This window comes from Fulmarus glacialis, unplaced genomic scaffold (genome assembly GCF_000690835.1).
Source record: "Fulmarus glacialis isolate BGI_N327 unplaced genomic scaffold, ASM69083v1 scaffold9397, whole genome shotgun sequence".
Lineage (NCBI taxonomy): Eukaryota > Metazoa > Chordata > Aves > Procellariiformes > Procellariidae > Fulmarus > Fulmarus glacialis.
Genome location: NW_009222580.1, coordinates 1,244 through 24,928, shown reverse-complemented (window position 1 = coordinate 24,928; position 23,685 = coordinate 1,244). Strand labels below are relative to the sequence as shown.

The following is a 23,685-nucleotide window of genomic DNA, read 5'->3' as shown; positions in this document are numbered from 1 at the left end:
GAATGCCAACAAACACTTTATAGCAAGAGTTACACTTAAAAAGTACTCAAGTTTAAATTGGTGTGTCTACATAACCAGAGCAGTAATCTTTGGAGCTGGAGCTGGCTCTGTAGGCAAATTCCTGGCGCCTCTAACAACATTTCTAAGGCTTTGAGGAGCATAAATTGAACCTGAAGAGGTGTCATGACCTGCCATCTGGACTATAAAACTTAGATCAGAGTGCAGTAGTAACTATCTATTTCTACAGGAAACTTCTTTTCACTGTTTCTTTTTTTCTTTTAAGCCAACATAAAGCCTTGCTGTGGACATCTAAGTTATGAGTAACAGTACACAAATAGGCTAAATCAACATAGCTAGATGCAGTAATTACAGTGCATCGTCAGTAGCTGACATGTACCTGTTCCTCTGGTGATTAAAATACAATAAATTAAAAGTAGATTAAATGTTTCATTTCAAACTCCTTAATGTGTTTGTTCTTGTGTCTCCACTTGCATCATTCATATTTTGGGTTGACTCTTAAAGAGGAAAGAAAAAAGCCGGGCGGGGGGAGACAGGGCATGAAGTGGAGGGTACAAAGTCCTGGCAAAACAACATTGCTTTCTAAAATCTAAAGCTAAATTAAAAATATATAGGTGTATAGCTAGATTTTTTTTTTTTTTCTTTTACCAGAACTTTCCTTTAGAATCATTGTTCTCTTTGAGCCAGCACCTTTTCCAAGACTGGTTCTGTTACTTTATTGGCAGTAGATCTGGTTTAAAATGAATTCTTGTTATCTCAATGAGGTGCCCTCGGGTCTGCCAGTTCAGTTGTGCATGGTCCCATTGTCTACCTAAGTTCTGTGAAATTTTTTTATTAAAAAAAAACAAATAACAGAAAGTGTTTCTTAAGACTGAATCACTTAGCAAACAGGTTAGTTCACGGCCAGAGAAAGAGTTGTCTTGGCAGGAATGAATGCCATAGCTTTTTTAATCCATGGCTATGTAAATACTTTACAGTGGCATAATTTGTTGCTGCCACAGGAAGAAAAGATGTTGCTTTCATTATTGCATTTGTCCTTGTTTTTGCATGTCCCTTGGTAGAAGAAACATTTTTTTGGCAGCCAGGCAGTAAGCTAAGTCAAGAAAATGCTGTGGCTGAAAATAATCAGTATAATTTTGTTATGTTTGTTTCCAGCTGGAGTGATTCTCCAATCTGGTTCCCCATGTGTGTCCCCAAATGTGGTGAAGCAGCATTTAGAGGCTGTATCAGGCTTATGCTTGCTTAAAATGCTTGTTGAGCTATACCTTTACAGTGAATTTGCTACTGAAAGAAGAGTATTAATGGAGTTACAGTCATTCATATACTTGAATCTGAGATTGCTGAATTTCTGTTTAAATTAAAAAAAAAAAAACACCACACAAAAAAAGAAAAAAAAAACCTACCACAGGGAACAGTATCACGTAAGCCAAACATGTTTCAGAGTCTTTATAAGCAGCAAAGACTGATGTTTTTATGAATATTGACAATGAGACAGAAGGGACATGTTGTAAATGATGCAGTTGAGATTAATTTATTAAACACAGAGCCAGGATTTGAGCAGTAACTCTGCTTTTTGTCCACTGATCTTATCTATTGTGTCTGTCAAGCCACTTAATCTGTCTGCTTTTCTATTTCTTCTCTTGTTTTTAATGACAAAATTGCCTGACTTGAACTGTTCATCAGCTGCAGTCCTACACAGTACACGGACTGGGTGGTTTTTAAGAATCTACTTATTTTGTAGCCATGTCAATGACTGAAGAATATCAGTGTTATGTATACTATTTACTGTCACTTTGGTATGTTCAAAATGGGAGGCATGAACTTCATGCGAGTTATGAGTGGTTTTTTGGGGCAGATTGAAAGGTGTGGGGTTTTTTTTCCCCACCTTCATCTCAGATTCTAAAGTTGTGTTTTGACTTGGTAGTTTTCCTCATCTGTTACCACTTTTTTGAAGCTTTATGTTTGTCCAAATGCATTCAGTGATTTTGACAGACTTATCATGTGCTTAGTGAAACACTGAGAAGCTTATTACTATTTTTTTATCAATGAAAAGTTTTTATAGAATATATGGTGTCTGTTAACTGTGCTGCTGTTGATGATGTTTGTCATACACACTGTTTTACTGTTAACTTACCTCGAGTTCAACTTTAGACAAAAGTTGGGTTGTGCTTTTTCTTCTAATTGTTTCAGATCCATGGGTGGAGTGTTTGCTTAGTGGTATGAGCAGTGAGAGGACAAGAACTCTGTTTTGCTGACATCCCCTATCTCACTTTTAATCCTGTTCCCACGTGAAACTGAACTCCATCTTCCCCCACTGCCCCTCTGGAATTCCCAAAAGCTCAAAAGCCACGAACAGACCCAGTTTAGTACCTGAAGACTCCACCAGCTCAGTCATACCAATCTGGGCTCCCAAGTGAACCCCCTCAATAGATGGAATACTGGCTTTTCTGATGGTCATGGTTCATGGGGAAAGACAGGTTGGGGACGGGGAGGGTGTCATAGCAGTGTTTTTCGTTGAAAGCTGTTTTTAATTGGAGTCACCAACAGCTTATGAAATACTTATGAACAAAAATGTTTGCCAAAAATTTCATATAAAGTGCTGTTTTGAGTACTGGAGGGCTCCAGAGGATTTTTAAATCAAAAGATATGAAAATTGAGCATTTGTTGTAAAGATAGTCAATTCTACGCTATTCAGAGTAATAATTGGGAGAAGGAAAAGATAACCTAGAAAAAGGGGAAAAATGGTGAAATAAATAATGTAAATTAAATTACAGGGATACACTTGGAATACACACTTTTTTAAAATCTGTGGATAGCTTTCTGAGGGGGAACAACGTCAGCCTTACAATAGCAACAGATAGTAAGTATGGGGTCTTACAGAAGCAGCACGGTACTTTGTGGAAGCCGGGGGTGTTTTGGTAAAAAAAACACTGACCCTGCTTAACCTACAATTTACATAATCTTCTCATGGATAATAGAGCGTTAATTGTATTCCAGTTTCTATACGTGCAACCTAAGTTTTAGGCAAAATCTTCCTAGTGGTATAACGTGAAAGACACAACTTATGAGAATGGATGCTCTCTGAGTAGTTTTTCATCTTAGAATATTCCTTACTTATGCATGCATGGAATTTAATATGGAGATTGCAAAATGAGATGGTTTTGTCCTTATTATAATGAAGTGTCATTAAAACAAGGTCTTAAATAAACCAGTCCAAGAGCTCTGTGGAATAGCAGGAATTAGCTAAACTGTTTACAGTTGTGGAGTAATGCTTACAAAGTAAGATAAAAAGGACTGTATTTGTAGTGATTATTTTAAATAAAATTAAGAAGTCTATCTGGAATGCCAAAAACATTGACAGCAAACTGTTAACATGTGCTGATGCTTTTTGTGTGGAGGGAGATGATCTGTGTTGATCCAACTACAAGATCAGAGATGTATTGTGATAGTTGTTTTTATTCAGTAATCCACTCTTTTTTTTGTTTTTTCTACAAGCTTGTAAAATATTTGTAGCTGTTTGCTGAATATTTGTAGCTGTAAATATGAAATACAGAATGCTGTCTGTGGCACAGATGCTGATTAAAAAGAAAATCTAGTAATGCTAAAAATGTTGGAAAAATCTTTGTCTTTGAATAAAATGAGTAATCTTAGTGTTCAAGGCTGGCTTTTAAATTTTCAAAATAAAGCTCAGCTGACAAAAGTAATGCGTAAATAAACATTTTATTTGTGTGTGTGTGTTAAGACCAAAGTTTTGGATTAAAGCTTTTTTTTCCCCATGTGGTCTTTGTCTTAAACTATTGAAATGCTTTTGACTATTTGCTTAAACTACTGAAAGACCTTTAGGGGACTGAAACTGGAAAAATCAATCCTGAGTGGAGTGTTACCAAGCAGAGGTGCTGTCTGTGTGGTGGAAGGGGGCCCAGCCGTAGTGCAGGTTGATCCAGTGCTTCCTGGGGTGCCAGATGTGAATACATACTGAGATTGAATGTAAGACATGTATAGTACATGCTGAGTCGTTTCAGCACTTCTGAGCAGCAGCAGAATCACAGACTGCCTCTACTGAGCCATGCTGGGAGTCCAGTCGTTTTGGGTTAAGGGCAGGTGAGCATTTCGGGCTTGCTGCGATGCACGATGCCCTGGCGCAGTTGGGAATGGAGGAAGGGAGCAGCTGGAAGCGAGCTGCGGCTGCTGTCAGAGTAATTTGTTTGGCCTGCAGTGTGCTGCCGAGTGTTTCTGGGGATGGTGCTGCAGGCTGGTTCAGTTGCCCGAAGGTTTAGCATTCCTAACTCGCAGCATAACAGCGAATTTTGTCTGAAGCCCTGTTTTCCCACTGAACTGCCCCTGTAAAGAGCTCAAAGACTGAGACTCTCATATGCTCCTAACCAGACTGCTCTTGAGAAATCTGCAGGTGGAATACCAAATAAAACTGAAATGTGTGAGAATATACTGGAGCGAGGTATTTCATCTCTAAACCTTAATGCTGGACAAGCAGTTTGGATATATTCTGTATCAGAAAGAACATTAGGAGGTAGATTCAGAAATTGATTAAATCAAATGTGTAATTAGAAGATACAGACTTTCTGGGAGAGGAAAAATAAGGCAAAACAAACTCCTAAGTATGAATGTTTTGATTCTTTATCTTTTTATGTGTGGGGTCAATAAGCCTGAGCACAGTACATTAAAATCCTTCTATATAATATTCTAATAAATGTACAGTTGTAACGGGTATTGAAATCAATTCTTTATAAAGATTTTTGGGAGATGCCTTTTTCTTTCTCCAGAGAATAATAGAACAAAATGTTTAATCCCCAATGCTTATCTTCCTATATTTGGGAGAGATTGAGTAAATAGAAGATTTGATAAGCTTCTGTCTCTGGAGGTAGAAATTACTCTCTGCAGCCTTCCAGCCTGCGGGGCTTTTTACTCAGTACAAGAATATATGGTGCATGTTGTCAAAGGCTGGGCATAAACCAGAGAGAAGCAGAACTGGTGCTTTGCTGCCAGTGGCATCTTTAGATGAAGGAGAAGATTGACTGGGGAGTTTGGAAAAGTTATTTGAAAGATTGATGCTTGGAGTTTGAGGAGAGGAGCAACTCCATTTGTAGGTCAGTACTTAAACCTATTAAGAAGATCGGGGTGATACAAATAATGTGTGCTTCTAACACTGCCTTTGTAAAGGTAAGGGGTTTTAACCCTCCAATTCTCCAGCAAACCTTAATGGTGTTAACTATAGATGCTGTTTTCATTATATTGAGATGAAATCTTTTTCCTTTTAAAGCTCACTGTTGGAGCTTTCTCATGGCTTATTTTTTTGAAACTTGTCATTTGGGAGAAAGGGGATTAACTTCATAAAAAAATGGACAGGCTCATCTGCTGCTCCCGCACTGCTGTGGTCTGCAAATGTGCATAGGTGACATCCTAGCAACTGGGTAACTGTAAATCCTGAATAGGGGTCCCTAACTTTTCTGGGGGGTAAGTGGGGTCTTTCTGAGGAAACTAGTATGAATACGAATTGTAACCCTCTTAATGAGTTGAAAAAAACCAGCAAGGGAGGTTTTTGCCCTTCAGTAGCTACTGAAGGCAATAGTTACTGTTAGTTATTATGAATAAGCAATATTAAAATAATCATTTGAAGAAATCTCCTGGCAGAAAAGTACAGCTGCAAAGACAAGGGTTAATAAGTGCCATGAAGGTAAAGCCTATTCATCTTGTTTTTTCAGAGTTCATCTTATACAAGGACCTCCTTTTCTTCACAAAGAAAAGAAATAAAGAGGAGAAAAATCCTTTTCTGATAAGCATTTTATTTAGTAAATTCATTACTTGGGCGTTTTGGTTTTATTTTTTTCAAGTTTTGGAAGTTTGAAGTGATTAAAAACCCGATAAAAACCTTAAAACGTGAGCCATTCAGCTGGTGCCTGCCCAGCACACGGGTCTTATCCCCAGCTGTTGTAAACCCGTGTTGCTTCACCATCGCTGGTCTGTACTGGCTGCTGCTGGTACTGAAAATGGCTTTTACATCAGACAGGCCAGTTGTGGAGCACTGAGTTGCTGGCTTATGCTCTTGAATGCGTGTCGATGAAATAACCTTTAGCTCTGAGACCATGATGAAGGGACAAACCAGCCTGCTGAGGTGAACACCAGAGGTGGCTTTACACAGCCTTACTGCTGAGCTACCGGGGTTAAGTCCAGCCTTTGTAACACCTACTCAGCCGGCAACTGCAGTTATTAAGAGCAGCATGAGATGTCATTAGGAGGTAGTTGGGAGCATCCCTTCCATTCAGGGGTGGGGGGCACGATTCATGCCAAAGCGATCAAAAGAGGCTTTTATCTCATTCCAAAGTGTGGCAAAACCACTAGATGACCTGCCCTATATAAATGATATCTTTTATTTAAGTTTCCCAGTTCAGTTGTTGATTCTCCTGCTGTGAGATGTTTGCTGTTGCTTCCTACAGAGTATAGCAAATTGTGTAAATCAAGTAGTCAGAATTACAAACCCATGAAGAGTTTAATTTGTGCCCTGAAGGGAGGACCAGCCACTGGCTGGACTGCTTGTGAGTGGAGTCGTTAATAGTTCATCGGTAACGATTAAGCAGCTTGAAAATATTTGTCCTTTGAGAGTAACCTGAGCTCTGCTGTAAGGAAAAGAAAGGGGGCGGGGGGAAAGCGTGGGGTAGCAGCAGGATTAAAATGTCATTTAAATTGAATGTTGCCATTAGAAAGTTAGGGTGATTTTTCACCAGAAAATGTAATAAAAGTGTGTTTGCTCTGTCTTTTGAAAACACTTAAGATCGCAGTTTTATTGAATACAAAGAAATTAGTTTTGATTCATAAAAATTGACTGGCTACAAAACAATAATGTTTTTGGTTGCTGTTTGTTTAAATATAAGGAGATAAGGAGGAAGGACTTTGGTAAGGCTTTAAGAAAGAATTTGAATTTAACGTTAAAGCACGTGTGACACTTTTGCTGACTTGCACCAAATACAGCTATTGATGGCTTAAGTCATATGCAAAATACTGCATAATTAATTCCATGTTGACAGCCTTGGTGATTTAAGTCAGAAAACAACCAGCAGCCCTGCAAACCTTTCCACGGCCACTCCAATGCTATTCTTCAGGGACTTTCTCCCACATTAGTCATTTTGGGTCCACTTGATCTTTGAGACCTTTGCTGAGATTGCCGAAATGGCGAACATGCTCTGAAACTAATTTGACGCTGCAGAATTTTGAACAATAATAAGTTTTGGTTGTTGGTAGTCTGAGAATAGTACATGTAGTAATTCCAGGCTTGAGTTAAAGTGCTCCATTGCCTGTCCCTGGGAGGGAATTTGGCTGAGATAACAGTTTTAAGAGATGACTTACTGAGGAATTGAGAAGGATCTAAAATGTTCTGCCCAATACGGGGAGATTTTCCTCTTGTTTTAGACCAGGTGCTGAAAGCTTCATGCACATTTTTCTAGTTTTACTGTTGTAAATGCTGAATTGATTTCAATTGTATTAGTATATCTTACTGTTTAAGCAGAAGATACCCTGTGTTGACAGAACAGTTCAATGCCTTGCTCGTTCAAGAAAGAGGCTACAGACTCAAATAGTGGAAGAAATGTGTGGTTTTATATGTAGGCGATTTGCTTTAAGGCTTCTGTTAGGAGTGTCTTGCTGATTTAATAAATCTGCTGTTGCCTGAAAAGTACTTTTTCTTGAAGTCAACAGAAGAAACTTGCCCTAAACGAATTTGATGAGGTCTACATCTCAGCATTTTCATTATACAACACTTTGTAGATGCTGTGTGTATGTGACGTTGCCTTTTGGTCTAATTGCCTTCCATTCCCCCTACCTCCCCCAATACTTGGACATAACTAACTGTGGGAGAACTTGCTTAGGCAGGTTCATTTTGCAGACTTTTTTGAGATTTTGCTTTGAGCTGTGAAATGTCATGTTGAATTTAACTAACGCATCGAGTAAACCAATGATTATGATTGCAAAGTTGAATATAAAATATTTGAAGATCAGGGTAGAGGAAGGTGGCAAAAATTACCCATGCTGCTTTACTTACATGGATATTACTCAGTGATTAAACTGGATTATTTCTGAGAATAAGAATTCTGTCTGGCCCAGAATTTTGAGAGGTGGACTAAATCTGCTAATTAGTAGTCTACTAAAAAATATGCTTAGAAAGTTAGGCCATTTCTCAAGTTGTGAATGTATGAATATTAAGATGAAAGATTGCAAGATTATGGAAATAGAGAAATCCTTAAACTGCTTGCAGAGTAAGCATAAATCCTTTCTGCATTTCTTTGCAGTTAAAAATATTTCTTTTCAATACTGTGACTTGTACTCTGACCTACTAATTTATTAATATGTTTTTATTACATTTAGGCATCTCGGGTATTACTGTTAAGCTTTTCTTTCAGTGTATTACTATAAAGGAGTTCATGTAAAGAAAAATGTATGTGGTGTAGAAACTGCCCAGTGCTATTTACATGCCTTCTCTTTAAAAACAACTGTTTAATTTTTTAGATCATCACTGTAAAAATTATGTTTACTTGGGACCAGAGCTAAGTTTTTCCATAAATTATGTGTGAGCATATGCGGTGGCTTTTTGTACCTAGAAGTGAGTTTTATGAACTTACTTTTGTAAATGTGTTATCTAAGTACTATTTGTTAAAGTTGCTTGCCCCAGACTGTTTCCTGGCAGTTGTTAAAAGCACTTGCTAATGGTATGCTATATCCTAATTCAATACGCTTTGCTATCTGCTTCAAAACTGGTGAATTGCCTAGGTATCAAACAGTAGTAAATTTGTAAGCAATTTGCTGTACTTTGCTCTGAAAATTTTCTGGTGCATTAGTTATTGCAATTGTACTAGCTATGTTTCCAGTTCTATTGAACTTTGGTGAGTAAGGAAAGCCTAAAATGGCGTTTTAACACTCTGTGTTGTGCAAGTCAATGTTGACATTTTCCAAAAAAAGAGATTATGCAAGTCCTTTAAGGATATTATGTGTGCTTCTTGTGGGGTGTACTTTTGCCTTTAAGAAAAACAGCCATCAAAAAGTAGGAGAGAAAAAAATAATTTCCACATTGTATTTTCAGAAGCTTAATTTTGGGATTCTCTTACTTCTGGAATTACAATATAAAGTATGCCTAGAAGAAGGTAGATGCTACAATAAATCTACCTGCTAAGTATTGAATCCTTTTATATTTTCAGAAAAAAGCCAAAGGCCAGCTCCTGTTTGAACAGATCATGTATCATCTGGACCTTATAGAAAGCGACTACTTTGGATTAAGGTTCATGGATTCGGCACAAGTGGCGGTGAGTAGCAGTGCTTTTCTTTCTTCTTTTTTTTTTTTTTTTTTTTAAAGCAACAGTCTAAAAGTTAAATTTTAATATAGACAAAAATTCTATAAGAAAGCTGCCGTTTTTGAGTTAAGTTTAAGTGACCTCCAAGTTTAATTCCACCTCGAGCACTCTAATATAAGACAACACTATTGTCTCTTTCTTTCTTGTTTTCACTTGTTCTGTCTCACTTTCTGTTGTCATTAGGCAGGCTGGTCCAGTAGGACCCCAGAGCCTGGCGCGTCATGTAGAAATTCTTGATGCCTCTGATGCAGAGAAGAAGGGGCAAAACTAGAGTGTGTGCTTGGCCCTTTGTTGTTCTACAGAGTGGAGAAAGTTTTCCTTTGCCAATGCCATCAACTTTCTTGTCAGCAAAAGTCATCTTGTTAACGTCTGCTTGGGAAATAATCTTGGCAAGTGGGGTATACCTTTGATTTGCTCAAATCAGTTGTGACTCAGACCTGCAACTAGAAATTTTTGGGAGGATATAGGTGTGTTTGAATGTACCAGACAGTTGGAGTAGAGGGTTCTTGCAAGCCTGAGTTTGTTTGTGAAGTTTGTTGTGTGTTTGTAAAAATGTGACTGCTTTTGAAAACAGAAGCACAGCATTGTCTGTCAGAAGCAACCGCAGTTCTTACACTTGTGGGCTCTGCAGTTTCATATTCAGATATTTCTTATGGCCAAGTACTTAATCCTGCCCACAAGGATAGCTGCAAATTAAGTGAGGCATTAGACAAGGAGTGGATTTTTGTCTCTGTCCTGCATCCCTGTAACATAAACCTGTATTCACTTACCCTGACACCCCCAGGTAGAATGAGATCTGAGTTTTCATACTGTGTATGTCAATCTTATTTGTTAGATGTATGACTTAATTGTTTCTGTGTTTCAAGTCCACTGCAGAATTATTTCATGATTAGGATGGCAGAGTTGCTGCTGAGCTAAATACCTGAACTGTTCGAGGTCAGCACACAAAATGGAGGCAATGACATATGTTCCTTTACTTCTGTGAGGGTCCAAAACAATTTGAAGGTGATATATTAATTGTTACAGCTTTGTACAATGGCAAGCTTGAATCTTTGAAAGAAGCTGACAGCTTTGGACACAGTGTTATCCATCCCAAAGCACACTTATAACCTGATGGCTTCTTTTCAAAATTATTACAATGGAATTTTATGCTTAGCTTGTCATTGTAGAGAACATTCTCTTTGGAGAAAATAATTTGTGTTCAGCATCTGAAACAAACTTCATGGCTAGCGGGATTAGCTGCTGCTGGGCTGCAGTTCCCAGTAGTGAAAGTGATCTTAAACCTCTTGCAGAACAGACACATTTAACACTAAGGAGAAAAAGACCATTACACTGCCGGAGGGATGTCATTCAGAACCATGCATACCTCCTACCAGCAGAAATTAGAAAACAGCCCATTGCGTACCATTTTATATTTATAAAAATCATGTTAGCTGTGTTAAGCATGTGCAGTCTAGGATGTTGAGTATTGATAGTGAATGACTTCCTGCATTTATCTTTTTGCTTTAGGAAAAAAAAAATCTGTACTTTTTAGGTATCCTAACTCAATTTCTGCCATGTGGCTTCTGAAATATTTCTATGTGCCTCTAGGATCTCATAAGAGTTCACAGTGAGTTAGTTGTAACTGGTGATACTATCTGAATGGTAAACTTTTTTCTCTTACTGTTCTGTTAGCAAATAACATCATTTCATCTTGAAATGGGGAACTAAGAGTTAATGTTTTCTGCCTCAGCAATGGCTCATGGCTTGCTTTTGTCCAGCAAATTGTTACTTCCAGTCCAGACAGCAACTGATTGAGTATTTGATACTGCACAATCTACCAGGTACAAGCGGTTTCAAACATAGTTTTCTTCCTTTTCTTAACTATGTGTGACTGAAAAGAGGCAGAGTAGAGATAACAATCTGTTTAAACTGGACTTTAATGATACACTCTGTATAACAAAGAAAAGATTGCAGTTTTGCCAGAAGAGCTGAACACAACAGCCAGAGATAATTGCTTTAAGAAATGAAGAACTATTGTGATGGCAGCCATTCTTGCAAAAAGGAGCTGGCACATTCTAGCAGAAACCAAATCTGCAGCTGGAAACAAAGACAGAGACTAATCAAGTGACTTGTCAAAGATTATTCAGGAGACCTGTTAAATAAACAGTGTGAGAATCCAGTCCCTTATTGTGGACAGAATTGTCCACTGGCTGTGAAGGAGATAACCTTCTGCTACCCAATTTAAATTTAAGTATATTGCCTTACTAGCTAGTTGCATCTGATGATATAAAAACACTGGCAAACTAGCAATATGTAGTTAAATAAAAAATTGAGAAATTCCCCGCTTGTTTTAACTACAAATGAGTTTTCAACAGATTCATTTTGAACAACTGAAGGATAGCTTTTTTTTCTTCTTTTGAGCTGCTGAAGTGATTAGTAGTTAGGTGTTTGAGTTTATGATGTACTGGGGAGTGGGGGGAACCCAGATAATACAAACTCTTCCTGACATTTTGGATTTTAGAATTCAAATACTAGCTTCTTTAAAGAAGTTCTTGAAACAATTAGTGAAGTGAAAGAATTGTCATTTTCATGTGATTTCTGTGTTCATTTCTAGTCTGATGGTTAGGAATAGAACCCACCCCCCCACCCCTCTACCCCCCAAGTAAGAGGCAGGAAGTGGCAAAAGGAGTTATTTGCAAGGTTGTCCACCATATATCAGACTTGGTCTGGCAGCCAAGGGAACAGGCTATTGTTAATTTGAGTAACTTCGATTCAGGCTGACAATGAACAGTGCAGCATGTTCAGTGACAAAAAAGATGAAGATTGCTGTAACTTGCTGGGCTATTTGGCTTTTCCTCTAGCAATGCTGGAGATATGTTTCTAGTAAGGAGGCACTGAGCATTTAACAGGTGGCAAATTTCTAATTCTACCGTACAGGTTGCAAGCATCATACTTACTCTTCCTAATGGAATTGTGCAACACATTGGTTTGTTACTCTGGCAGTTTTATCTAATGTAGCGCTTAATGCTGAAAATTATTTGCATAGCATTACACTAAGTATGCACCTGTTAATTCCAGAAAGTATGGGTCCAGTTTTAGCCTCACTGTCTTACTAAAAAACCTTGTTTGCTCTACCTTCTTGAAATGTTGCTGGGTTTTGTTTTGTTTTGCTTTGTTTTTTAAAAATTTCTGAAGCAGCAAACTGTTTTAGTAAGAACTTCCAGTACTCTATGCAGTCTGTTGTTCATACTGCTTTTTGTTTAGCAAACTTTATCTCTGGATTTCAGAAGTAGACTGTGCTGAGCAAACTCTCATCAAAATGTAAACCTTTTGCCAGGTCCACTTGGATTCCATTTTAATCACTTGGAATAAATCTTAAGTTTCCTGACGTCTTTGTGTCCCCGTGCATGTGTTGGTTTTGGTTTGGTTTGGTTTTTGTTTTTTTCCCCCCCTCCATTTAAAAGCAGTTCTGTTTCCCTTCTTCCACGCACACCCTTACCATTCGTATGGAGCTCCCGTAGGCAGCGGTGGTAGGAGCCGAGCAGAGTAAAACGCTATCAGTGCCTGTCGCGGGCCTCTCAGTTGCCTTCCTATGGAATGTGGAGGAGATGAGAGAAAACAGGAGGGAGATGAGACGGGCGTGCACAGACAGTCCTGGAGCCTAGAAATGGCACTCTCTGCTATTCCTGTATCTAAATCACCTGCAAGCCTCCAAGTGGGTAATTTGTGTATTTTTATGTCTCTTACAGCAAGTGAGTTTATGGAATAGGAAGAGAGATTATATCAATTTCTTAAAGAAACAAAAAAAAAATTGCTCAACTCCATTTCGCTGGTAGTGTAAGCAAAGTTGTCAGAAATATTTGCTTCATTTTTCCTTCAGCTTTCTGTGTTATTTAAACAATGTTAGATACACTTCAGATAGCTTTCTGTAGCCACTTTGTTTTAATAGGTAATGAGAGCATTTTCAGCTGTGTGCACAGCAGCAGTAGATGGTTCAGTTGTTCTGATCTGCAGCTAATACATCAATCACTGCATATCCTGGCTGTATTACAGGCTGACTTTACACACAAGGCAGGGCTGCTCTGAAGACAGGAACGTGTTTGCACTTGGCATTGCAACCTGAAAATACCGGTTCTTTCTCATACCCCTGTTGCTTTTCTGTCCTCCATGGGGCCTGCTGTGAACTTCATGGCACATAGTTTAACAAAAGGAGTGTTGCTAAGTATATAATTCATCTGTATTAGTTGCAAGGTGACATTTGGGATTGATCAAATGAGGTGGTGTTACCTGGGCATTGTGAACCATGCAGGAGATGGTGTGCTAGGTAGCTTGCTCTGGCTGTTGAGTCAATGTAATTATGTTGAATAGGGTGCTGTGTTTACTGTTTAACTGAGTCACCTCCTTTGGAGGAGGGAGCTGTTCACTATGCACAGCACTTGGAAGTAGGTCTCTACCGCTAGCTGTATGTTAGCTTTCCGGATTTATCTTTAATTTCTGGTCTAAACTCTTCAGCAGTGGGAGTATATGCAATTATTTTAGGGAGCATAGCGTATATGTGTAGATGTTTCTCTTAACCTGCCATCTATAGCTTATTTTTCACATGCTGTTGTACGCACTATAAGTGAAGCCATTATTTTGGCTTCACGTCTAGTATATAGCTTATAATTAGCATTAGTAGGTGAGGCAGTAACTTCTGTCCTCCCATGTGACAGCTGCTAAAATGTCACCTGTGAATAGATTTTGGATAATTAGGTAGAGCTGACCCTTATGTTTGGACATAGACGGCTTTGCTGTTACTACACTTGAGTCATCTAAAGAAATGCCTGAAAGCCAACAATATTTGTTTTGTCTCTCCCCTTCCACCCCAAGTAAACATCACACAGAACTGAGTGCCAGAGTCTCCAGCTATGATTTATGCCTCTCTGGCACATTGTCACTGGCTGACCTACTAATGTTTGAATTAAGTGTTTGTTTGGACAGGATGAAAATTTTAGTAATTGAAGTGGTTTGTCAGTACATTTCTTTTAAAGTAGATAATGCTTTCTTGAAGATTGGCTTTAAATAAGGTACTACAGGGTGTTTCTGTTGTTCAAAATGGACATTTTGCATTACAAACTTTGGTGAAAGGATCTTTGATGAGCACTGAGAGCACTGTGAATTGTGAAAGATTTGGATTATATTGTTTTAACAAACTACTTATTATTCCAAGATGGTCTTCACTAATAGGGTTTTTTCCTTTTTTGTTCTTTCTGTGAGATTTCTTTATTGATAATTCAATGAAAGTAATTTATTTTTCAGCATTGGTTGGACAACACAAAAAGCATTAAAAAGCAAGTTAAAAGTAAGTGTCCTTTCTGTTTTCTCTTGGGATCTCGTATTGAACATACAGGAGGCACAGAGAGTTGAAATGGGTGGTGTGGGGCAGTGTCCTGTGGGGGGTGACAAGACCTGGTGACAAAAACCCGGCATGGTGCTGCCGATTGTTTAATGGCCTCTTCCCTCTTTAGCTCATATTAGTTTAGTCTAATGCCCTTAATTAAACATGTTATAGGCTCATTAATTATAGTTCAAGTGGAGTCAAGGCAGCTGAGGATGTTTCGGTGTTATAGATCATTATCCTGACTATAGGAAAACTTGTCTTGGAGCCTCCATCCCTTGGGGCAGTCCTGAATGCCCAAATCTGTGTTTGTTCCACCAAGTCCTTATCTGCTGCACAAGGGTTTAGTGTAGCCTGGTTGTTTCAGTGGTGCGTGCTTGGGTAACCTGTGACATTGGCTGATTTTTGTTTAGCAGCTTCCTTGCTCTACGCTGTGGGAAGTCTTCAGGGATTTGTGGTGCTGTGTTAATACAACAGAGGTTTTGGAAGCACCGAGAGAGAAAATTCCTCCTGTCAAATGCAAGAATCAGCAGAGCGCTGCACATTTTTAAAGAACTGTTAATCCATCCTTTTGCAGAATTAACTCTTTGGTTTCCAGAAAAGATGATTTTTCCACAGAAGAGTCTGTTAAATCCCCCTGAAATATGTCTAAACTTCTGTGGAATGAAGGGTCCTGAGTTGTCAGCAGTGGGTATTTCCCAGAGCCTTGGGAAGGCATTACAGAGACCGACAGAGTGCCTGGGGGTTTGGTCATCTGCAGAGCCAAGATGCACAGCTTTCTTGGTGATGGATAGAGTCCTTAAATATAGGGATTAACCTAGATTCGTGTGCTCTTGGCAGGACAAACCAACCTAATGTGATATGACTATTGGATTGACTTGTAACATATAACACTATTTTGTGCATATATTTAAGTGTCCTTTCACCGTGATGTTTTTCATGCATTTCCCTGTCACAAAGGAATTCCTCCTGCCTTAAGACCTTGTGGTAGGACAGAGCCAATTTCAGTCAAGTTTTGTGATGTGATTCTGTGTAATAAAAAAGTAAGATGTCTCATCCAGTTACTGTTACCACTGTCTTGAATGAATTCTACTTTGCAGTTGGCCCACCGTATTGTCTGCATTTTCGTGTCAAGTTTTACTCGTCAGAGCCCAACAATCTACGTGAAGAGCTAACAAGGTAAGAGGGATTTTGTGTGTGAGAGAGGTACCCAAATAAGGCCAGGAAAATGTTTTTGTGGTATTTATTTACACAGTTGTATGGTGTTTTGGAGAATTCCTTAGAGCTGCTTGTTTACTTGGCTTTTTGTAAATGTTTCTAATGTAGCTGTCATGAAATAAATGAGCTCTAATATAGAGATCTATATATTTACTATGTTACTCGATGCACTATTTTTTATTAGGCAATTCTGGCAACTGATCTGAGTAGCTTATACACAATGGACAGAGGTTTTTACTGAAGAGAACAGACATCATTCCTCTTTCTTTATTCTAAGCTGCATTTAGTTTCAACTGTATGCAGTCATCCCATCTCTTTAGGCAGAAAAGCATTGAATTGCAAGTTAGAGCTTCTCTTTGGCAAAAATAAGTTCAGTTAATGTTTCATTACTTCTGTGGTCTTTGCACAGCTTATGGAAAGGGAGAATAGTATTTTACTACCATGTTGAGATGTGAGTTGACAGTACTATATGTGTAGGATTGTAATATCAGGTGAACAGCAGTTTCTCTTGATTAAAGCATTTCACAGCTCCATTCATAATGCTGCATTTCCTGTTGGACTGAGACATACTTGGGGTGCTTTGAAAGAGAACACAACCAACCATCTGTCAGTAGTATAAATCTGTTGTAAAAGGCAACACTTGCATTGTCACCACTGCTGATGATCCGTTTTGGAGAGAAAACGAAGTTGTTATGTTTTCTTGATAGCTGGAGATGCTTCATACCCTCAGCCATTTGTAAGAGCGTGAAGTGCATTTGTTTGTTGTTCAGGTTTATGTCTGTGTGAATCTTCGATCTGCACTTTAGCCAAATCCCAGAAGTGCTACCAGGAAGATTATAGTAGCATTACGCCTTACAGCCATATGTACCCTGTGCAGCTTCATACTTACGTGTGATGACATAATGTTATAACTGCTCTTTTTTAATGCTTTCCTGCCGATCTGGGACGAACGTTTTATTTCCCCATTCATGTTTGTGAATAAACATTTAACTGTCTTTAAAAATAGTAACCATAGACAAAATTCGGACCTACATCTGTATCTACCACTATGAAACATTTTCATCCATCCTGACTGAGTTCTGCCAGTCAGACCTGGCTATACAGGTTTTAGGAAGGCAGGCCTGAAACCCGAGGGCTTTTAAACCCTGTCTGTCTGCTTAGCTAATCCCCCACAACAGGAAAGCAGCAAGTCTTCTGTCTCGAGACAATTTTGTGCCTTAAAGAAGCAGTTGGAAGGGGAGCTCTGCTGTGGGTTATAGGTGTTGCTAGCAGGGGCTTTCTGAGGGTTCCACCTTTTCTTTGTGCAGCAGGACACCCAGCTGGAGCCACTTTTCAGCTTCCACAGGTGCAGCTTGCTCACGTTTTCTGCCAGCTTCCCATCAGATGCCACCAGGCAGAGGTCATGTAACACAGCCTAAGCAAGGGAAGTATGCTTGAATTGTTTGCAAGCATTATGTGGCTGATAAGCACGGACTGGTCACACCCTATATACTAGAGGCCTGTGCTCATTCTTTTGATATCTAGGGTCAGTACCAAACAAATTTATCCCCAAGTAGAGGACAGTGTTCAAAAGGCTTTGGATAACAAATGGCTTGGCAAAGTATTTGTGGATTTCCAAGGGACCTGTAGGAAAAATGCCTGCATCTGTTTCATGTCTATGTATATAAGTATGAGGAGACATATGCACATGTTGAAACAGAAGCATCGTTTTTGGCTTTGTGCGTAAGGCTTCTGTTCATCTGTAGTTGAATTCAAATTGGATACCATTGCGGATGACAGCATTTTAGTTGGTGAGACTGCTTCTCTTGTTAAAAGAAAGCTGTGTACCATAATGAAGCAAGAGAGCAACTCTTTGTGGGTATTGGATCAGAAGGATTGGTGTTGCACACCAAAGGGACAGGAGATTTGTATTCAATATTTGCCCAATTTCTAAGCAAGAAGAGTACTGAATAAGCAAGACAGTGAAGGAAAACTGGCTCTGAAGGGTAAAGAAGTTGAAAAGGCTGCAGCCTACTGGTTTTTTTTTTTGTCACTTTGCAGTCAGTTTTCTGGGTTAGATTTTAACTAAGCAATCCATATTAGGAACATTTATTTATATTTATTCATTCTCTTATGAGATCGATATGTCTATGAAAAATGAAGAAAATGTGGAAGATGCAAGTTGTTCTTTGCCCAAGTAGGATCAGAAGAGAAAAAATGAGACTTACTTAGGTATCCTATTTCTTCTTCCATGCAATACTGTAGTTCAGCTTGTGACAACTTCTAGTTTTGGGTGTACTTCGTTTGAAATGTGTGCAAAACATACAAACCCAACTGATAAAGCCTTGAAAGATCACAGTGCGGTTTCTTCAGTCTTGAAAACCCATGTAAAGAGTAGAAAATGTTTTTATTTGGCAGGCTCTAACTTCCTCTTCTTGGCTGAGTGACACATTAGAACTATTATCAGTGACTTTTATTTCTTATTTAATCCTACAGGTATTTATTTGTTCTGCAGCTTAAACTGGATATTCTTAGTGGAAAGTAAGTATTCCAAATAAACAGCCTTTTAAACAATTACAGTGTGTTTAGCATAGAATTTGTTAAACATATTTGGATAATTAGTAAGTTTTGCTAAGTAATGTAATGTTATTTTTTTCTCTAAAATATTACTTTTCTACACATGAATAGCAGCATAGGAACGCTTAAATAATGTCCTGCTTCTCTTGTTAATTTGCTGAAAATCTACTAATCCTTTTTCACATTCTTATCCCAAACGTTTGCAGTTTCTCACTGTTGGGTATATATGAGTTGTCTGCTAAATTGTGTCAGCTAAGGTTTTAACAATGCATTTCTCTTTCGGCAGATTAGAATGTCCTTTTGACACAGCCGTCCAGTTGGCAGCTTATAACATGCAAGGTGAGTAGATACGAGCGGGGAAGGATGAAGTTGTATGAACAGCTTTGTGTAGACTCTTACTACCTCTTTTAGTCTGTCCTTGTTATATCCAGAAAATAGGTTCTGCCCAGGCATTAGCGATCCAGTGTGAAACACAGCTCTTTCTGATTGTAATTTTGCTGAGAGCGTATGTAAAAAATTACTCAGGAAACAGAACAAGGAGGTTCTGAACATAAACAGCTTTGCCCTAAACTTGTTTTCTCAGGTGCTTATGTGCAAACCTGTCCACTTTCACACAAGATACGATGTCTGCAGACTTCCTGAATTGCTTTGATGTAGTAACACAGTTAACTTTTTTTTCATCGTGTGGTTTCTGCCATGTGTTTTCTTTGTTGTACAAATCAGGTACAAAATTATTTTGGTTCTGCACTCAATTGAAAAGTCCTGTATATAAAAACCACCAGCTTTTGACTTCAGCTTATTTGTAGAAACATGTTAGTGCCCCATATTTCACGCTTGTACTTGAGCGTTTATGGTTGAACTGCACTTGTTGGTATTTCAGATCCTTCTTCAGGCAAAAGAGGTGACATAGTATATTTTTTCTCAGCTATATAGCACTATGCTTGAATCATGTGAGACTCTTATTAATGAGTTGTCTTTAACTTTTGATTCCAGTTGAGGCTCCAGCATCCATAGCTGAGAACTGTGGTCTGACCTTCATTTGCTTGTATAGGTTGTACATCACTGATCTTCACGGCCAATGTCTTCTGTTGTTTGGATGAGGGTGTGATCTTAATGAATGTGAAGTTTGCTGTGGTTTCAAGCAGGGGAACTCACGAAAGAGGGGAGGCTGGAAGTTTTAGAAATGTCTGCTAGAGTAGGCTTTTGGGTCCTTATTGGAGGATATAGCTATACGGCCTTATTCAGCCCAGTTTATGAGTCTACAAAAAATCCCAGAACCTCTGCTGTAAAGCTGTTGTACAGTCCTCTTTGATGAAGAGGGCATTTGGAGATGTGCCATGAGTTTGTGCCACACAAATTCTCTACACAACATTAATCTTATAAACCAATGCACTGTTGTACTTACTTTGCAGGAGTTAGGTAACGGGACTAAGTCACTGAAATTCTTTCTCTTACAGATATTTTCCAAAACATATTTTGTTCTTCAGGCAGGAACTACTAATGGCCCTGATCATGTGTAGGTATAGAGAATTGGGATTAAACTGTAAAGACACCTGCCTTTTTAACCTGCTCTTTTGTGTGGAAGGAAAACAGTTAGAATACATTCCGTAGTTAAAAATATTAGCATCGTTAGAGCCTTAAGATACGGGTTCAGTGGATAAGTTTTTGGAAAAACAAAGTGATCTAATTAGGCCATATATCCATTGTTTTTTGTGCTGGTCTTTTCTTTCCTCTCTCCACAATGAGGCCCGTAGCAGGGCTTTAATCTTACTGTCTGACAGCTGTGTACTTTTATTTAAATCAGCTGGAACCTAAGCTGGCTTTGACAGCATTCCTTTCAACAGAGGCAGGCGTTTTAGTGGGAGTAAATTATTATAGAACTACAGACTTCCTCAGTCAGCATTACAAAAAAAAAAAAAAAAAAAAAGGAGGGGGTGAAAAGACTATTATTATGCTTGCAGTGTTCAGAAATCCAAGAAACAGGTTTTTAGATAGTATGTAGGTTTTGTACCTATGGAATACTGTGTGTATTTATTTGACTTTTTCAGGTCTTCCCAAAGAGGTCACTATTTTTTTCCTACACAAACATCTGTAGTTTCTTTTTTCAGACAGAACAATTATTGGCCTGTATCAGATACCCAAGTTCCAAGTTATAGAATTATTCCTAATTTTTTTGATATAAGACGAACATTAAGAAGCTGCTTGAAATCAGTGGGAGGAGCAAATGCTTAGTGACTCTGAAAATCAGGACATTTTTATAAAGGTTTCTAACTGTGAGCTTCAGCATTTTAGGCATACATCAGTCTTTAAAAGCTGGACTTGTTAGCATCTATGGAAAAAGGAGGTTGTGCTTTTGATGTGACACACCCATTGACTAGTATGTTCCAGTATGCTCTCTAAATAGCATCTCTTATTGCCCCTGTTGAGCATGCAGCCGTGGACTAGATGAGCCATTTGACTGACCCAGTAGGGCATTTATTATGTTCTTAGATGAAAAGGACAGCGACAAATAACAACTGCATGATTGTGCCCTGACACAGAGTAATTTTAGCAGGACAGGGGGATTTATAGTCATAAAACCAGAAATTGATTTTTAGAATGGACAGATAGTTCTATGAAAATTGTCAGAACTCGTTTTGCTTTCTACAAATCTCAAGAAATTTCATTTTGATAATTTAAGGCAAAATTCCATTGTAACTTTAGTCAGCTGTTGTCTCAGTAGAGACTTCAGTGACAAAAATGTTGAAACCTTTCTGCAAGAAAGAAAAAAGGTGAATTTCAAGGATGTTGATAACTTCCACTTATAGGAAGCTTGTTAAGGAATATATCCATAGCACTTTGTAAAAATTGGAAAATGGAAAATGGAAAGCTTGTATGCAGACAACACGACCATTTGTTCAGTGTCCGTAATTTCCCTGTCAAAAAAGGTGACGCTTCAAATATTGGGAGGACTGGAGGAGAAAATAAATTTAGTATTTTAGATTAACTAGAAAAGTATGCAAAAGTTCCTGTTAATATCCACTGTGTTTATTGGGAACATTGCTTGACAATGCTGTTCTTTTGTAGCTGAACTTGGAGACTATGATCCTGCTGAACACGTCCCTGAACTGGTGTCTGAGTTCAGGTTTGTTCCCACTCAGACTGAAGAGATGGAACTAGCCATTTTTGAGAAGTGGAAGGAATGCAGGTATTTAATCTTCCAGTGCATGCTAACCAGCTGTTTGCACTACTTTTTCTGTGAAGAGAATGTATTAAAAAGATGCTGCTGATGCTTCTTCTGTCGTCTTGTTCAGAAACATAATTCTAATATGGTTCTGCAATATTTTGTAAGAGGATATAATGTGAAAAATGAAGCTTTTCAAAGGTCTGAATAAAATGATGAGGTACAGAATCTTGAAATGCAATAATTTTTGCAGCAGCGGTTTCAGATTAAAACTTACAAAAGTGACCTTGATGTTCATGAAAGCGAACAAGCGTCAGCAGTGTTTAGGTTTTTCACAAACTTTCAGGAATTTCTTTTCCTCATATACCAGTTTTTCCTTTCTGTGCTTTTTCAGGCATCTACCTAACAGCAAAAAATTTATTTCAGGGGGCAAACACCAGCACAGGCTGAAACTAACTACTTAAACAAAGCTAAGTGGCTGGAAATGTATGGTGTAGACATGCACATAGTCAAGGTATGTTTAACCACAGCATGGTGACCTTTGGAAACGATAATGTTAGCTTTGTCCTGCATTTCAACACTGGTTTTGCTTTGGGGGCGGGGGGGGAGGGAAGGAATATTGTACTCATCTAAACTGTGTAACAAGTGATCTGGCTTTGCATCAACATTCCATTTTATAGTATACGTTTCTAGAAAGTATAACTTTAGTCCAAATATATCTGTTCTGTGTTAAATATGTGATTGGTGTGGCAATAAGTACTACAGTTTGTATTTAGACTAAGAGCTATGTGAAAATCATAGTAATTAAATTAAAATTGGCTGGGGTCCAGTCAGCTGGCAGCCGAAGAATTACAAGTAAAAATAGATCTCCTGTGGAGAAGGAAGTGCAGAGAACTGCACAAGGAGGTCCTTATTACACAGACAAATCAAGAAACTTTAATTTTCCACTTTCGTCAGCCTTATTGAAGGGTTGCAAACTAGAAAAATCCATTGCATAAGATCATTGAAACACGAGAGTTTTGTTGTATAAAATAAGCAGGTATGTGTTTAATTGTAACACTGGGCAAATAAGCTACATTAATCGGTGGAGTAATTTGGATAAAGGGCCAAGCACCAAAATGAGCATAATCTTTATTTTGTGGCCATTAGGCAAGAGACGGCAATGATTACAGCCTGGGACTAACACCTACAGGAGTTCTTGTCTTTGAAGGAGACACAAAGATTGGTTTGTTTTTTTGGTAAGCTCTCTGATTGTACATTAAAATGTATTTTAGATGTTTACTCTTTTGTTTCTTTTACACTAGCCAAAAGAAAAATTTGTTTGGGATATGAGAGCACCGTGAATGCTAGGTAACTGCAGAAATGTTCTGTAGCCTGTGAGTGTTTTCATGGTGTCCAAAAATATTTCTTTTTTTAACACTCTTTGTTGATATGTTAATAGGCTGTATATATGTAACATGCTAGAGGCAAGTAAAAGATGGAATAACTTTGGGATGTTTTTATTTTTTTTATAGTGTGTTTGTAGTTGTGTTTTTGTTGTGGTTTAACCGGGCAGGCAGCTAAACACTACACAGCCATTCACTCACTCTCCCTGCAGTGGGATGGGGGAGAGAATCGGGGGAAAAAAAAAGTATAACTCGTGGGTTGAGATAAAGACAGTTTAATAGGACAGAAAAGGAAGGGAAAATAATAATAATAACGATAAAAGAATATACAAAATAAGTGATGCGCAATGCAATTGCTCACCACCCGCCGACCAATGCCCAGCCAGTTCCTGAGCAGTGGTTGCCGCCCCCCGGCCAGCTTTCCCCTAGTTTATATACTGAGCATGAATGATGTCATACGGTATGGAATATCCCTTTGGCCAGTTTGGGTCGGCTGTCCTGGCTGTCCTCCCAGCTTCTTGCTGACAGGGCATGAGAAGCTGAAAAGTCCTTGACTATGTAAACACTACTTAGCAACAACTAAAACATCAGTGTGTTACCAACATTATTCTCATACTAAATCCAAAACACAGC

The 23,685-nt window shown here is 38.5% G+C and overlaps 1 protein-coding gene across 1 annotated transcript in view; it reads left to right on the top strand.

Moving 5' to 3' along the window:
- Window positions 1-22,909, top strand: part of LOC104079451 (band 4.1-like protein 5) — a 24,270-nt gene extending 1,361 nt beyond the window's left edge. Inside the window, exons 2-9 of the mRNA XM_009581491.1 lie at window positions 9,219-9,323; window positions 14,652-14,694; window positions 15,831-15,909; window positions 18,424-18,468; window positions 18,791-18,843; window positions 21,571-21,691; window positions 22,094-22,181; window positions 22,817-22,909. Of these exons, the coding sequence (XP_009579786.1) occupies window positions 9,219-9,323; window positions 14,652-14,694; window positions 15,831-15,909; window positions 18,424-18,468; window positions 18,791-18,843; window positions 21,571-21,691; window positions 22,094-22,181; window positions 22,817-22,909 (627 nt within the window). The remainder of the gene's footprint in view (window positions 1-9,218; window positions 9,324-14,651; window positions 14,695-15,830; window positions 15,910-18,423; window positions 18,469-18,790; window positions 18,844-21,570; window positions 21,692-22,093; window positions 22,182-22,816) is intronic.
- Window positions 22,910-23,685: the final 776 nt, after the last annotated feature.